Source organism: Lissotriton helveticus, chromosome 8 (assembly GCF_964261635.1).
Source record: "Lissotriton helveticus chromosome 8, aLisHel1.1, whole genome shotgun sequence".
NCBI classification, from domain to species: domain Eukaryota; kingdom Metazoa; phylum Chordata; class Amphibia; order Caudata; family Salamandridae; genus Lissotriton; species Lissotriton helveticus.
The window spans coordinates 1,466,946,815-1,466,961,002 of record NC_136069.1 but is presented as its reverse complement, the minus strand read 5'-3'; the positions used below and the strand labels follow the sequence as shown (position 1 = coordinate 1,466,961,002).

At 47.2% G+C, this 14,188-nt stretch overlaps 1 protein-coding gene across 3 annotated transcripts in view; it reads right to left on the bottom strand.

Moving 5' to 3' along the window:
• Positions 1-287, bottom strand: part of CFAP298 (cilia and flagella associated protein 298) — a 142,276-nt gene extending 141,989 nt beyond the window's left edge. For 2 of the 3 annotated variants that reach the window (XM_078656225.1, XM_078656227.1), the window contains exon 1: positions 166-287. In XM_078656225.1, the coding sequence (XP_078512351.1) occupies positions 166-203 (38 nt within the window). In that variant the 5' untranslated portion in view covers positions 204-287. The remainder of the gene's footprint in view (positions 1-165) is intronic. The other variant, XM_078656226.1, reaches the window with a different exon arrangement.
• Positions 288-14,188: the final 13,901 nt, after the last annotated feature.

Below are 14,188 nucleotides of genomic sequence, written 5' to 3'. Positions count from 1 at the left end.
AGGCTGCTTGCACCCTTGCACTGCCTGCTGCCCGAGTGCAGCGTCCAGTTGTCATGGTAACGCACCACCGCTTCCGAGATCCTCGCTCGCATTCCCGCCTAAAGGTCAGTGAAAAGTGCCCTGGATTCTTTTTGTCTCCATCCCCTCCCGAGTATCCCCACTCACCTCTTACCTGGAAACCAAAACCAGTATAACGCGAACATGCACCGAAAAAGACAGCTAAATTAGGGCGCAACAAACAACGTCCAAGATAGTGCTGCTAGGACCCAGATTAAAAAAAACAAGAACAATTTCCTTTGGAAAGAAACCCACAACAAGCAGGAATCCTACCAAAGGAAGCACAAACGAAAAACTACCGAACTCTACGATTATAACTTGGATGTGTAATAAGAAAGCAACCGCAAAACATTAAATGCACCTGAAACCAAGTACATTGGCGTCCAAACATAGGTTCTTCATTACGTTAAGTGCTTTTTGAATTGGTTTCTTAATTTCAAACCTATTTTCGTTTTATTGTATTTATGTAATAATTATTTTACTTCTGATTGATTTAATTCATGCACTTTCTTTTGAAATTCAAGACGGTCGGTTTCTTTAAAAGGAACGCTTATCGTAAAAGGAACCGCCCCCTTAGAAGTTGCTTGCAGCGTCCTTCTTTTGCTTTGGTGACTGTCTTCCTGTATGCTCTGCCAATGATCGGCCATGTTCATTCCAAGTGCTAGACTGACCCAGCACCCGAGAAAAAATATATTCTTATTAGTATGACCAGTATAGTACACTTGTATTAGTTGATGAAAACAATTTTCACAAACAAAGTTGAACTTCCCAAACATACAATATATATATTAAGCAGTATTGATTGTAGTTATATTCAAATTATTTATTGAAATTCAGTTAATCTTGATTAAAAACGCCACACAATTGCTTTGTTGCCCACACGTTTCATCCCTCTTGGGACTTCTTCAGGGCTTAAAGTGGTCTTGTTTATTTTAGTTGTTGGTAAGTATGGCTCCAAGCCAACCTTAGCAGCAACCACGGTAAAGCAAAGTATATTAGGATAAGCAATCCCCGTTGTTCATGAGGATTCTTATGTTCTGAATGGATTAATCTTGATTATAAGTATCGCCTGAAAGGCCTTGTACATAAATGCTTGAAATGTCTCTTCGCAGTAAATGGATTGTGCCCTCTAATAAATTAATTCAGTTAAAAGCAAAGTTCTGTTTTCTCTTTCTGGTGAATATAGCAATGTAGCTTCTTCTCGAGTGTCACAATCTGCACCAACCGCACCGTTTTTCAAAGTTACACCAAGGTTTCATTCCAAGTGCACTTATTTTCATGGGTTGGGTGCACAGCTCCGTTTAGCTGCTATCACTTTCAACACAAGTTGGGAGTGGGGATTTTAAGAAAATACCTTATCTAGTGGTTTTAGGGATAATAAACCAGAGAAAACTGCAGCACAAATATGGTCAACATTATTTGCGATAGTAGGCAAAAGAACCCAAGTTTCGCTTTATTATACGTAACATAACTCAACAATACAAGCACTTTGCATCACGTGAAAAAACGCTGGAGGTGGTGGCCGTCCTGGTATCTGAGTCCTCAAACTCACAAAGTAGAGTTTGTACAGTTTCGTCTCTGCAAAGTGTAGAGTTTAAGTGTTGTTAGATTAATTAAAATTGTTACAGTGTGCAAAAGTCCTAGTTCAAAATAGAGCGGTCATTGAAAAAGATTAAAACAGCAAACAAAGGGCGAGCTTTCACAAAAGAACAATAAAAAGTATTTTTACATGATCTGGATGCAGATTGTTAAAAGTAGGTAGTTTAAATACACCGGTGTTCAAAAGTAAGCAGTAGTTTAAATACATTGGAGTACAACTAAAATGCTCAGTGTCTACAGAATTGTATTGCAAGAGAAGTGATTTGATATATGTCTGAGGGGCAGTTTGGTGGCTTTTGCCTTCTTCAGGGCCCTCTCTACTCCTTGGAGCTTACATATGTACAGGAATTTATATAGCGCAAATCACCGAGCGGTTTCTAAGCGCTTGCTTAGGGAACCCGTCCTGGTATTCCCCTGTGAGATAACCCCGGCAGGGTATCCGCAAGGTGAAAGCCAGGCATCCCGCCGCAAGGGGCCGTTGTGGAGATTAAGCAAGCTATTGCCCAGAGTCGCAGAGTGTGAACCCGTGAATCAAGTAGGCACCGGAGCGAGAATTGTCGAGTCCAGGGACATTTTAGGACTCAAGACCCCGCCGAGCCGGGAATTGAACCCTGGTCCCGGGCTGACCTCTGCTTCCAGGTCTGCCTCCTCTAACCAGTGAGCCACACTTCTCCACTCCACATGCCAACATTTTAGAAGAATACAGTAGGGGATTATTTAAAAAATAATCGGGAGAATGTATATCTCCCATTGAGTTCCATTGAAGCCTGAATCGGGTCTATTGTCATGTATGGGACTAAGTATACATATATGTTTTTTTCTCTTACCTGTCAGGAGCATGGAGAGAACGCTATGGTAGACAGAGAGCGTGAAAAAGATGTGGTGCGCTGGCCTGCAGAAGCAGGCTACTGGCAGTGCATACTCCCAGTAACACAAGACCAGGCTCTGTCAGCTAAAGCCCGCAGAGGAATCTTGTTTTTGCATGCAGGAATTGGGAGGCGGGAGATTAGCCTTGAAATCGGAGGGTTGGCATACATGTTGGAGGTATTTTACAATCTGGTAGATTATTTTCTGGTCTGCTGAGTTGAGGCAGGCCAAACTGACTTGTCTACAGGAGAGCACCCCTGACTGATTCCAAAGAGGGTGCAGCCATTGTCAACGAATGCCTAAGGTGGAATTTCAGAGGTAGATGGTGTGCACCAGGCCTTCATTCATAGTAGACAAGTCATTTCCCCTTCTGCCCTCAGCCAGGGCCTATTATGCATGTAAGATGGCAAGATCCGAAGGCAGTAGTTCAAATATTTACTTTTTGTCCTACGGTTTAAAACTTCACCCAGATGTTGCTGTGGTCTCAGGACCTTGTAGCTGTTTAATATTGACCAGGCGTTGGAGTGTTTTCTAGGGTTGCCCTGTCTCCTAGTGAGGAAGTTATTTTAGTTTGTTTTTTTAAAGAAAAGTTTTTATTCAAGATGTAGTAGAGACAAACCAAAGAATATTACATAATGCATAATCCCTAGTGGGTGGCCGGGAGCACCAACATGGCGGTCGCATAATCGCAAAGCTCCGTCCCGGTCACGAAAATATCCTTTATTTCTCCATTATTGGGCGATGAGGAAGCCCCATAAAGGGGCTAAAAGTAATCAGTAATGGCACGGAAGCGGGAAGACCGGAACTGAGAGCTTCCGGTGCCGAGGGGCCACAGAGAGGTGAATGTAGAACAAGACGTGGGCCACAGGCCCGAGAAGACGGAGACCAAGCAGGAGAGAAATGCATCCCGGGAGGCCCTGCTCGGTCTGACACAGAAATGTGCCAGGCTGCAGCGATCCTAGTGCAAGGCAATGGATCGAGGTGCGGACTCTTCGGAGCCGGCCAGGAGCCAGGAGCTCAGCCTCAAAGCATCTGGCAGAGATAAGCTCAACCCAGCGGGGCCGGATAGGCCGGGCCGAATGAGGTGAGAGGCCGATCAAAGCGCATTAGATCCTGGCATCTTCAGAGGCCTCCACCCGGGTGAGTGCAGCAGCAGCAAATTTGGTGTCCAGCCCTGGGGGAAGATTGCATCCCTGCGAGTGGGACCGAACCCCTCACAGGAAGGAAGGAGGGACCCCTATAGAATAACGGCGGCAAAAAGGAGGCAGAAGAAGTCGCCTAAAATGAATTAAGGAGGCCCACAGCACAGCCGATCACTCAGAAGTGCCTGGGTGCAAGGCACAGGCCTACGTATTGTGCAGCAAAGCCAGACTGGTGATTACTGGGACAGATTGAGGGACGGACTGGGCCTGCCGGTGGCAGCAGTAATTCTTTGACCCCGGAGCACAAAACACGGTGTGCCGGGCCCAGGGAAGAGGAATTGGACCTGGAATTAAGTAGGGGAGAGTGGGCCCCCCTGGGAGCAGATCTAGCAGCGAGAAAGAAAAGGCCAGTGCTGGAGGGGCACCAGAGGCCTGAGACACTGGGAGAGGCACTAACGACACTGGAATGAATGTGAAGAAGGAGACACATGCAGGCTAACGCAGACCCCTGTTACTGGACGCCTCGACCACTGAGGGCCACCAAATCACAAGCGACACCAGCGATACAAGACCCTAGAAATCCTCTAACCAGTGAGAATACAGAAAGGTATAGAGGGCTAGCATGAACTTGGAATTTCCTCCCCCAATTATACCCTAAATAGCTGGTGCCAAGATGACGAGACTGAAGGGCAAAGCCAGGAACACTCAGCCCAACACATGCAAACCCTCCCCACTGTCAACCAAAAAAGATGGCGGAGAACCCGCGGACACAGAAACCTCACTGCACCTCCACTTGGACAAAGTACTAGCAGCAAATAGCAAACACTAAGGCGGAACTGCAACAAGATATAGGGGCAGTGTCAGAGGGGCTGGGACTATTGTAGGCCGAGCACAGTAAGCTATCCGACATGGTTAAAGAAGTTAAAAGTACAGTTGCTGAACTACTACCAGACCACAAACAAGGGGCCTCATGCCTGAACGACCTCACCTCAAGACTGACTGAGCTGGAACAGCGGTCTGAGGACACTGAAGGAAAGAATAGAAGAAGCAATATCAGGATAGTGGGCATTCCGGAGGCTACCAAGGGCACAGACATTTTGATGTTCCTAGTGAAATGGCTGAGATAAGAGAAAACCCCCTGACTCCCTCTCCAGGTTCTTCACTCTAGGGAGAGCGCACTGAGTTCCTGGGTGTGTTCCTGCCCCGGGAAGATTCCACCCCCGACCGGTGGTGGCCAAACTCCTACACTACAGGGATAGGGGTTCGATCCCACAACAAGCGCAAGCTCACCGTCACCACGCCCCCTATACAACAGCAAAGTATTGATTTTCCCGGATTTCACAGCCCGTGTGCAGGCGCAGCGAACATCCTTCATCGAGGCCAAGAAGGCCCTCCCGAAGGCAGGCTTGCAGTACTCTCTGGTCTTCCCGGCAAAGCTCAGGATCATCCTGGATGGCACTACGCATTTTTGCAACTCACCAGAGGAGACATGAACTTGGCTTTAGGCTAATGAAAAAGGCGCACCCCTGCCCAAACCACAACTGATAACGTCGCCCTAAGAAATAGAGTGCATTGCAGAAGCCCACAACCTCCCAGATGTAACAGGACAGGATAGCTGCTCTGCAAGCGGGGGTCCTGATTATATCACCTCAAAAGTCAGAGAAACCAATAGACTCATCCTCAGAACAACTAGCACAATCAACTGACTCGGAACACATCACAGGCAATGAATCAGACTTACCAAAAGTTACCCCTCGTCGGCATCAGACTTACCAAAAGTTACCCCTCGCTCGGCGGATGAAATTATTTAATGAAACAGATATCTGGAAGACTTTGCTTTCATATGTATCTGAGACCCAGAGACTTCACACACCATGATTCCCAGGGGTGAGTGCTGGTCAACCCTCCCACAGTCTGTAGAACCGGGACGGAATCAATGCCCTTTCAAAGTTCTTTGACTTTCCCACCCCCCACCAGAGTGTACTGCCAGAGGAGCTTAAGGTAGCGTTCTAACTGAAGTGATGTTTGTTTGCAGGTTTGAGCTGCTGGCCGTCGCCAGTTCGCCCTTGGGATGTGGAGTTGTAATGTTGGGTTTGTTGTTCGATACGCTGGAGTCCGCCACACGTAACACAGATCGGGACCTGTTGTTGGGGAGGGGTGGGCATCTAGTGCACGTCATGGCCATGCCCCAAATACGTTGTAAACAACAAACTGAAATCCTGGAACATCCGGGGCATGGGCTCCCCTTCCAAACGTTATAGCATTCTAAATTACAGAAGACATAGCGGCGCACAGAAAGTGATATTTCAGGAAACCCACCTGACGATGGCAGAAGTCGCCAGCCTCAAGCGCAGATGGCGAGGCCAGCTGTTCGCGATGACTTATTCAGCATATGCTAGAGGAGCCTTTGTGTGGATCAAGCCTGGCACCCCCTTTCATGCAACACATAAAATCATTGATCTAGAATGGCGATATGTACTAGTGAAGGGCAGACTGAAGGGGCGAGAAATAACAATTGGGAGCATCTATGCCCCAAATCAAGATCAAATTCAATTCCTACTATAGCTCTTTAAACCAATGTGGAAATGGCATCATAGGACCTGATTCTGGGGGGAACTATAATTGTATACTTGACCTGGATATCGATAGATCCATGCCACCTTTGAGGGGTACAACTGTAGCCTTGACAGCTAAGGGCTTACGGGAATGGATGTCCGGTGGGAGCTTTTAGATGATTGGAGGCTACAAAACAAACGATTCAGGGAATAATCCTTTTATTCACCTCTTTATGGTCTCCAAACCAGATTAGACATGTTTCTCTGTTCTAGGCAATTGGCATCTACTCTACGGGGGGGCAGAGTCAGAGTACTTAGGGCGAATCCATATCGGACCATAACCCTCTCCTTTTGAGATGCGCCCGACCCCCGAGAGGGCCCCCATCCCATTATGGAGATTAGACCCCAACCTACTCGAAGAAGACTGTTTCCGGCAGCAGTTATCTGCTGTCATTTTGACTTATTTAGAACAAAGCCGAGGCACCACAAGCACTCCTTTTAAGGTGGTGGTGAGGGGGCAATGCATTGGCCAGACGGTGGGTGCTAGAAAAGAGATTAATCAGGAGCTCCAGACACTGGAAGCCCAAATACAGACACTGGCTAGGGACACCAGGAAAGATGAAGAGGCCAAGAAATGAATATCAGATGTATAAAGCGAATATAATTAAACCTGGGAACGGGTTAGAGCAGCATGTAGAAGGTGGGAAGGCTGGGAAAATGCTTGCATGGTTGATTTGGCCTGATGGCAGGGGCTCCCCGATCCCCAGCATTCTAACACCAGAGTGGTAGACAATATTCCCCCCCACAATTATTAATGATACTTTCAGAGAATTAAACTACATGGAAGGCCAGGGGAAGTACAAGAGGAAAAAATGGTGACTTACCTGGAGGGCTTGGGATTACAAGGGGTGGACCAGGCCACATGGAAAAGCCTAGCGACCGCGATCACAATGCAGTAAATTAGTTCCGCGATTAAGGAAATGGCCAGAGGGAAGACATCAGGCCTGGACAGTCTCCCAGCAGAATTTTATTACACTTACATAATGCTTCTGGCCCCCCATCTTGAGAAAATGTACGCCGCTGCGTTACTGGTGGGCAGCCTCCCAGTTTCCACCAGGCGGTTCCACTGCCTAAAAATAAGTTGGATTCGGCCGGTACGGCAGACTTTCGTCCGCTTCAACGCTGAATCTCGACTTTAAATTGCTCAGCAAGTTGCTGGCAGTAGGCTTCTGCCAAACATGCAGCGACTGGTCCATACAGACCAAAACGGGTTCATCTCGACCAGGTCGACCTCTAACAACCTGAGAAGGCTGTACCACGTATTATTTCACAAAGACCTGACGAAGTACCCAGATACAGTGGTGATGGCAGTCGACCTGGAAAAGGCCTTCGATTCACTACAATGGGACTTCTTGCTGCAGGTGATGCGGAAAATGGGACTAGGTGATGAGTGGCTGCGATGGGTTCGTTTGTTATACTCGGACCCCACGGATAGTGTGCGCACAGGCGGAGTGGTGTCCTCACATTATTCCATATACAGAGGGACACAACAGGGCTGCCCTCTGTTGCCACTGCTCTTTGCTCTGGCCATGGAACCTCTTGCAGAACGCCTTAGACGTGAGGGGCCATGGAATAATACTGGATGTGTCAGTGCATATGATTAAATTATATGCATGTTAGAAGGGGGGAGAGGAGTTGGCCTAACGGCTAAGGCGCTCGACCTCGGACCTGGGGATCTGGGTTCGAGTCTCGGTAACGACGACAAAACCTCCTGTGATTCTGGGCAAATCACTTAATCTCCCCGTGCCTAAAATGAAAGTGTGTCCTCATGTAACGTAACTGGAAAATATGTAAAGCGCTCTGATACCTGATTCGGTTCGGGTCTAGTTCGCGCTATATAAAACTCTGCAAAAAAAATTAATAATAATAAAAAAAGGGGCGATCTCAGGGGGGACAGAGAATGTTCTCCGGACCACCCCAGGACCCACCTCTCCCAGGAGTGCTGCCGGTCACAGGCGTGAAACCTTCGCAGGAGGGGACTTCACCTTCGAGATCGTACGCGCAGAACTTGTACTGCGTTATAAATGGACACAACACAATTGAGTGTTGATAACGAGTTCTTTATCAAGCAGCAGTTATTACGTTCGTTGCAGGGTAAACGGTCATATATTTATTTTCGGGTAAAAAGGTTCATAAGTCTTTGATCATAGGGGGGTGAACAGCGGGACAGTCACAGTACGGGGGACCAGCACCAGCGTATCCGGCGCACAGCTCTCAATCCTCGAGCCGGGGGATACGGGTCTGCTGTCGATGTTGATGGTACTGGGTGTTCCACTCACCCTCCTCGAGCAACGTTGTTTCGGTAGTGACGTTGGTCCAGCCGGACCAGAGTACCCTCGAACCGCTACCAGGTCAGCAGGGCTCGAGCAGTAATGAGCGGAGTGTCTTTCAGTTCTTGGGGAGCCGCGACCTCTTCAGCAGGGCTCAGCAAAGGTGGTTACAGGGAGCCGCGACCTCGTCAGCAGGGCTCAAGCAAAGATGGTTACAGGGAGCCGCGACCTCGTCAGCAGGGCTCAGGCAAAGATGGTTCAAGGAGCCGCGACCTCGTCAGCAGGCCTCAGGCACAGATGGTTCAAGGAGCCGTGACCTCGTCAGTAGGGCTCAAGCACAGGTTCCAAAGTTCGGGTAGCGTTCTTCTTCGAGCTGGTTGAGCCGCGACCAGGTCAGCAGGGCTCTCGTCGTCCAGGATTCAACTGCCCGTTAGTTCTCGGGTCGCCCTTGTTATAGTCCTTTCTCCCTTTGAAGTCCGGGCCCTCGCAGGCGCGTATCTGATGCCTCGGGCTGATTGTCGGAGTTTCCTACCGGCCAGCCCTTTGATCCTTTGACGATGAGTCCGGGGGGTTCCAGACACCCAGCAGGGCCTGGAGCCAGCTCTCGGGAGGCCGGAGGTGCGATCGAAACCAGTCCTCAAGGGGAGGCCAGAGGTGTGAGGGAAACCAGTCTCCAGGAGGAGGCGGGAGGTGTGATCGAAAGTACCTGCCCTATCTCACACAGAGGAGGCCCTCTACCCCCCAGCCGGGCATGGCGCGCCTGGAGCTTAGGTTTCGCTGGGGCCGGGGTCACGCAGGGGCCCATGGAGTCAGGGATCTGTAGAGAAGGGTAATGGCTACCGGAGGCCCTCTAAGGGGGGTGCGGCTTCTGGGCGTCCGGTACCGGGAGGATATGGCAGGATGCGGGGGTGGTCGTCCGTTTGGTAGGGTCATGTAGGGAGTGGGGCGGACCGGGGACGGGACGACCAGGGGTGTTCGCTGCACTGGGGTAACTGTCGTGGCGCTGAGGGTCGGGAGAACTACGCCATGAGGCTAGGTCCAACAATGCAGATGACATTTTACTATACATCCGAGATGGAACGCAGCAGCTGATCGCACGCATTACAGACTACTACTTTTCTGTGCATGAATATGACAAAATGTATTTGATTAAGGGAAGGAGTGCAACCTAAATAGTACTCTCCTGCTTTGCAATTGATCATCCCAAGAAGCTTGCACCCCATGGATGAAGTTGAATTTTGAAAATACGGAAGGAGAACATTTCATCACTCCGGAGACAGTGAAATACAGGAGTTGTGTTTAAGACAAAGGTGGATGAACAAACATACAGCGTGAATAACAGTTGCTGATTTAAGAGACAGTTGTACTTTGAATGCTTTGTTGGTTGCCTTCATCAGCACAAATGTATTTTATTTTTATTTTGCAGCTGCATGTAAATGTTGGGCAAAGCAAAGACATTTTATTTGTAATTTTATCTGTCATTCATTTTTTAGAGTCAATATTGTTTTTTGTTCATTTTACACATGGGTTTATTTGAAGGGTGGAGTACGAGCGTAAAATTCAGTTTGTTTTCAGGCAATGGGGGGTGCAATGTGGGACATTGCGTTTCTGTAATAATCACTGAAGGTGATCATGGGGTCAGAGTTAATCTGGAAGAGAGCATAATTGTTTGGGAACACGGGTGTGAGAATAGTTTAAATAATAGGCTGAACGGCAGGGAGACAGACAGCAGGTCGAGCGACAAGGGAGTGTAGAACATGAGGAGAATAGGCTGCCGGTTACAGCTTTTCAAGGTAATTCATTGAATTGTAAAGAGGTACGTGGAAGGTGGTTTCGGTGGGGAGTGAAATAGATAGAGAATCCGCAGATCGGGTGATACACAAGAGTTGTTGTTAATTTTGGCAGCATTGTGAATCAGGGAGGACTGAATAGGGGAATGGTGGTTTCAGCAATGGTCAATGTTTTTTACTTTTTGAGATAAGAGTGGGGGGGGGGTCGAGGGTGGTGAGGCTATAGGCATTGGGTGTTGTAACATTGTTTTGTACTTTGTATAATGACGTTTCTCACAGGAGTAGTCAGCTGAGCTGTTTCTTTTATTGTATTTGTTTTAGAGGCACCTGACGAAGAGCCTTATGGCTTGAAATGCATTGGGTATTGTCTAATGGGCCTACTCCATTGCATGATTGACCTTGATGTGTCACTGTATAAACCTGGATGGGCATTCAGGAGGCATAAGAACTAAGTTGAATAAATAATGATGGTCAATTACGCTGTCTCTGCAGTGATTATAAATACAAGGATTAATGGTGTAAAAAGAATCATAAAAATATTGGTAGCCAGTGGTTTAAATGGACAAATTCAGGAAGACATGTTTCATTGAGAAGGAATATTTCCTATTTTGCAGTGCGACAGGTGGGTGCGCGAGTATGGTGCCCTTTGGAATCATACTTTTAGAAAGCTGGCATTTACTTACTTTAGCCATTTGGCGCTTTCTGCCTGTCTCTAGATTATACATCTGTGGTGGGTGACAGCTGGCTTCTTGCATTCCCTCTTGACAGTCAAACACAAAAGAAGGTTAGGTGGTACTGAGTGGTCATCTGGATGCAGCTGGGCCATCCTGAGCAGGATGGGAGGGATGGGCTGACACATGCACCTGAAAGGGCTGTGTCCTGTCCCCAGGCAAAGGATTGATTACCCCCCGTAGTGTGTCCGGAGCCAGGGCAGGTAGAGGAACCTCTGTGCACTTTAAAACTTTCTTTGAAGTTTCCCCCACTTCAAAGGCTCCACTGGGTATAAGTACTGGAACTCTGGTGCTACCAAATAAGACACTTCTGGACCTGTGACTACCCTGCCAGTAGAAGAGCTGCTGTTCTGCTGAAAGGACTGCCACTCTGCTAGACTGCTGCTTTGCTGTGATCTTGCCTTGCTGAGCTGCCCTGCTGCCTGCGGTTTTCCTGACTGGGTGAGAAGGGCTGAACCCGCATCACTTGAACCCAGAGTGACTCCAAGGACTTGTCTCCTGTTCTCAAGTCTCAGGGATCTCAAAGACTTGAACCACCTGCACCTGGACCCTGCAAGCTGCGATTCTGCCCTGCCAAGTGGTGCCACATCAGTCCTGAACCCTTGGAAGTAAGGCTTAAGGTGCTCTACATCCAGAATTCACACATCTTAATCGGAACCGGCACATCCCTGCCTTTGTGTGGGTCAGAATCAGTGCATCCTCGTTGTTGCATATAGCGGACCAGTCGCATTGCCCTTGGAACCGGTGCATCGGACGCTGGAGAGGAAGCGGACATGGGACAGGTGCAGGCCCTAGTCCTGTTAAACCTATCGGCGGCCTTTGACGCAGTGTACCATGACACTCTAGTAAACTGTGTCGAAGTCGCCGGCTTGCAGGTAAGTGCTCTAGATTGGGAGAATTAATTTCTTTCTGACCAGACTCAATTGGTTTGTCTCTCTCCTTTCCGCTCTTCTAAGGTTAAATTTAACTTTGGAGTACCTCAGGGCTCCTCTTTGTCACCCCTGCAATTTAATTTGTAAATCTGCCCCCTGGTACATACTTTACAGAGGCAAAATGTAAAGATATATAGTTATACTGATTACATGCAGCTGTTATTTAATATCGATGAGACTCCAGAATCTACTGAATTCTTACAGAACATCATGATATTTATGCAGGACTGGATGAACTGCCATCGACCTAACTGAACTTGAATATTTTATTATTTTTATTTTTATTTAAGAAGTTTTCTATAGCACTGGCCAGACCCAGGGGTATCTGAGCACTTTACAGTAGGTACAGAACCGATAATCATCAGATACAAGATAGAGGAGCAACATATCAACAGAGGCGGGAAAGTAAAAGAGTAGCACATTGTAGTTTAGGACATTTTTGCTTTCCAGGTTCTTCGGAGTCTTAGAGCTGGAGCAGAGGTCAATGTTTGCTATTTGCCCCACGTTATCCATTACCTAGGGAGCGGTTGAGGAACAGGGTTTTGAGTTGGCTTTTGAATTCCACAAAAGAGGCAATGGTTCTGATGTGAGGGGGAATGGAGTTCCAAATTTTTGGAGCGCTTCTGGTGAAAGATCGATCTGCAGTTTTTTTTCTTCTAGTTTTAGGTGGGATGAGTAGGAGGGAGTTTGAGCTCCTCAGGTTCCTGGACTGGCCAGTTTTTATGAGTTTTTTCGCCAGGTACTCAGGTTTGCTGGTGTGAAGGGCTTTGTGGTTGAGGCAGGCTGTTCTGAAGCTAATCCGTATTTCCACTAGAAGCCACTTAAGTTCCTTGAGTGCAGGGGAGATATGATCGAATTTCTTGATACCGGTGATCATTCTGTCCACCGCATGTAGCGTTGTTTTGATGGAAGCCAGATGTGATTTTGGGATTCCTGAGAGGACTGCGTTTCCATAATCCAGTCTTGACAGTACCAGAGATTGGGTGGCCTGTTTGAGATCATTAGGCGGAATGTTGGGTTTTATTTTGTTCAGTAGTCTGAGGTTAAGGAACGCACTTTTGGCCGAATTCTTAATGTGTCTCATCATGTTCAGTTTTGGGTCTAGAGTGATGCCTAGAGATTTGACAGAGTCCGCTAGAATGAGAATCCCCCTGAGTGCATCGATGGCCTTTAACCATTCGGTAATTTGGGGGTTATCTTCCTTATTCGAGATGAGGAGTGTCTCAGTCTTATCAGGATTTAGTTTCAGATGGTTGCTTGTCAACCAATGTTGGATGTCTTTCAGGACATCGTTAAGTCTTTGTATGTCTTTGAGAGAGGTCATTTCCAGATAGATCTGAGTATCATCAGTGTAGAGATGGAAGATCTGAGTATCATCAGCGTAGAGATGGAAGTGTATGTTGGCTTTTCTGAGTAGTTTGGAGAGAGGTTCCATGTAGATGTTAAAGGAGGCCAGAAGTGAAGTTTTTTATTTTTATTTTTTGTGTGCGATTGTGAAGAAAGGAGGAGAACTATTTGAGGACTACCTCGCCCAGACCAGCTCTTTCTTGGAGAGCCCTTATGAGGAGTTTGTGATCAACAGTATCGAATGCTGCCGAGAGGTCAAGGAGAATGAGGAGGCAGCATTGGTCATGTAGTGTAGTTCCTATTATCCCAATAGGCTCTGCGCATTGGAATAATACCTTCAATAGTATAGGCCTAGACCAGACATTAACTAGGTCTACTACTGTCGATATTAGACTTAAAGTTTTGGGTTTGCCAGCTAGCTCAGAGTTCACTAGAAACTTTCTCGAATAGGCAAGGAGGAGTTGAACCTCCCTGGATAGACAAGAAGGGATTTAGTTTCTGACAACCATAGAACATGACAACTTTGCTCTCCCCTAATCAAGAGTGTATCTCTAGAGTCGTGTGAAAACAAAAGACGACCTATTTTACTCAGTCAGTACGTGCATTCTTAGTCTCACCAGATTGTAGAGAAAAGGAAGAGACGGGCGTGTTCAATAAAAGATGTTATTTATTGATCAGTCTCTTTTCTCATACAAGAGAAATGGATCGATATTATTGCAATACTTATGGTTAAGTAAAGTGCATACATTAAAAGCAGAAGTATAAAATAATACTGTAAAAACATTGATATGGTTTCTAAGCCATATGATGGTTTAAAATGAATAAAATGAATACATAC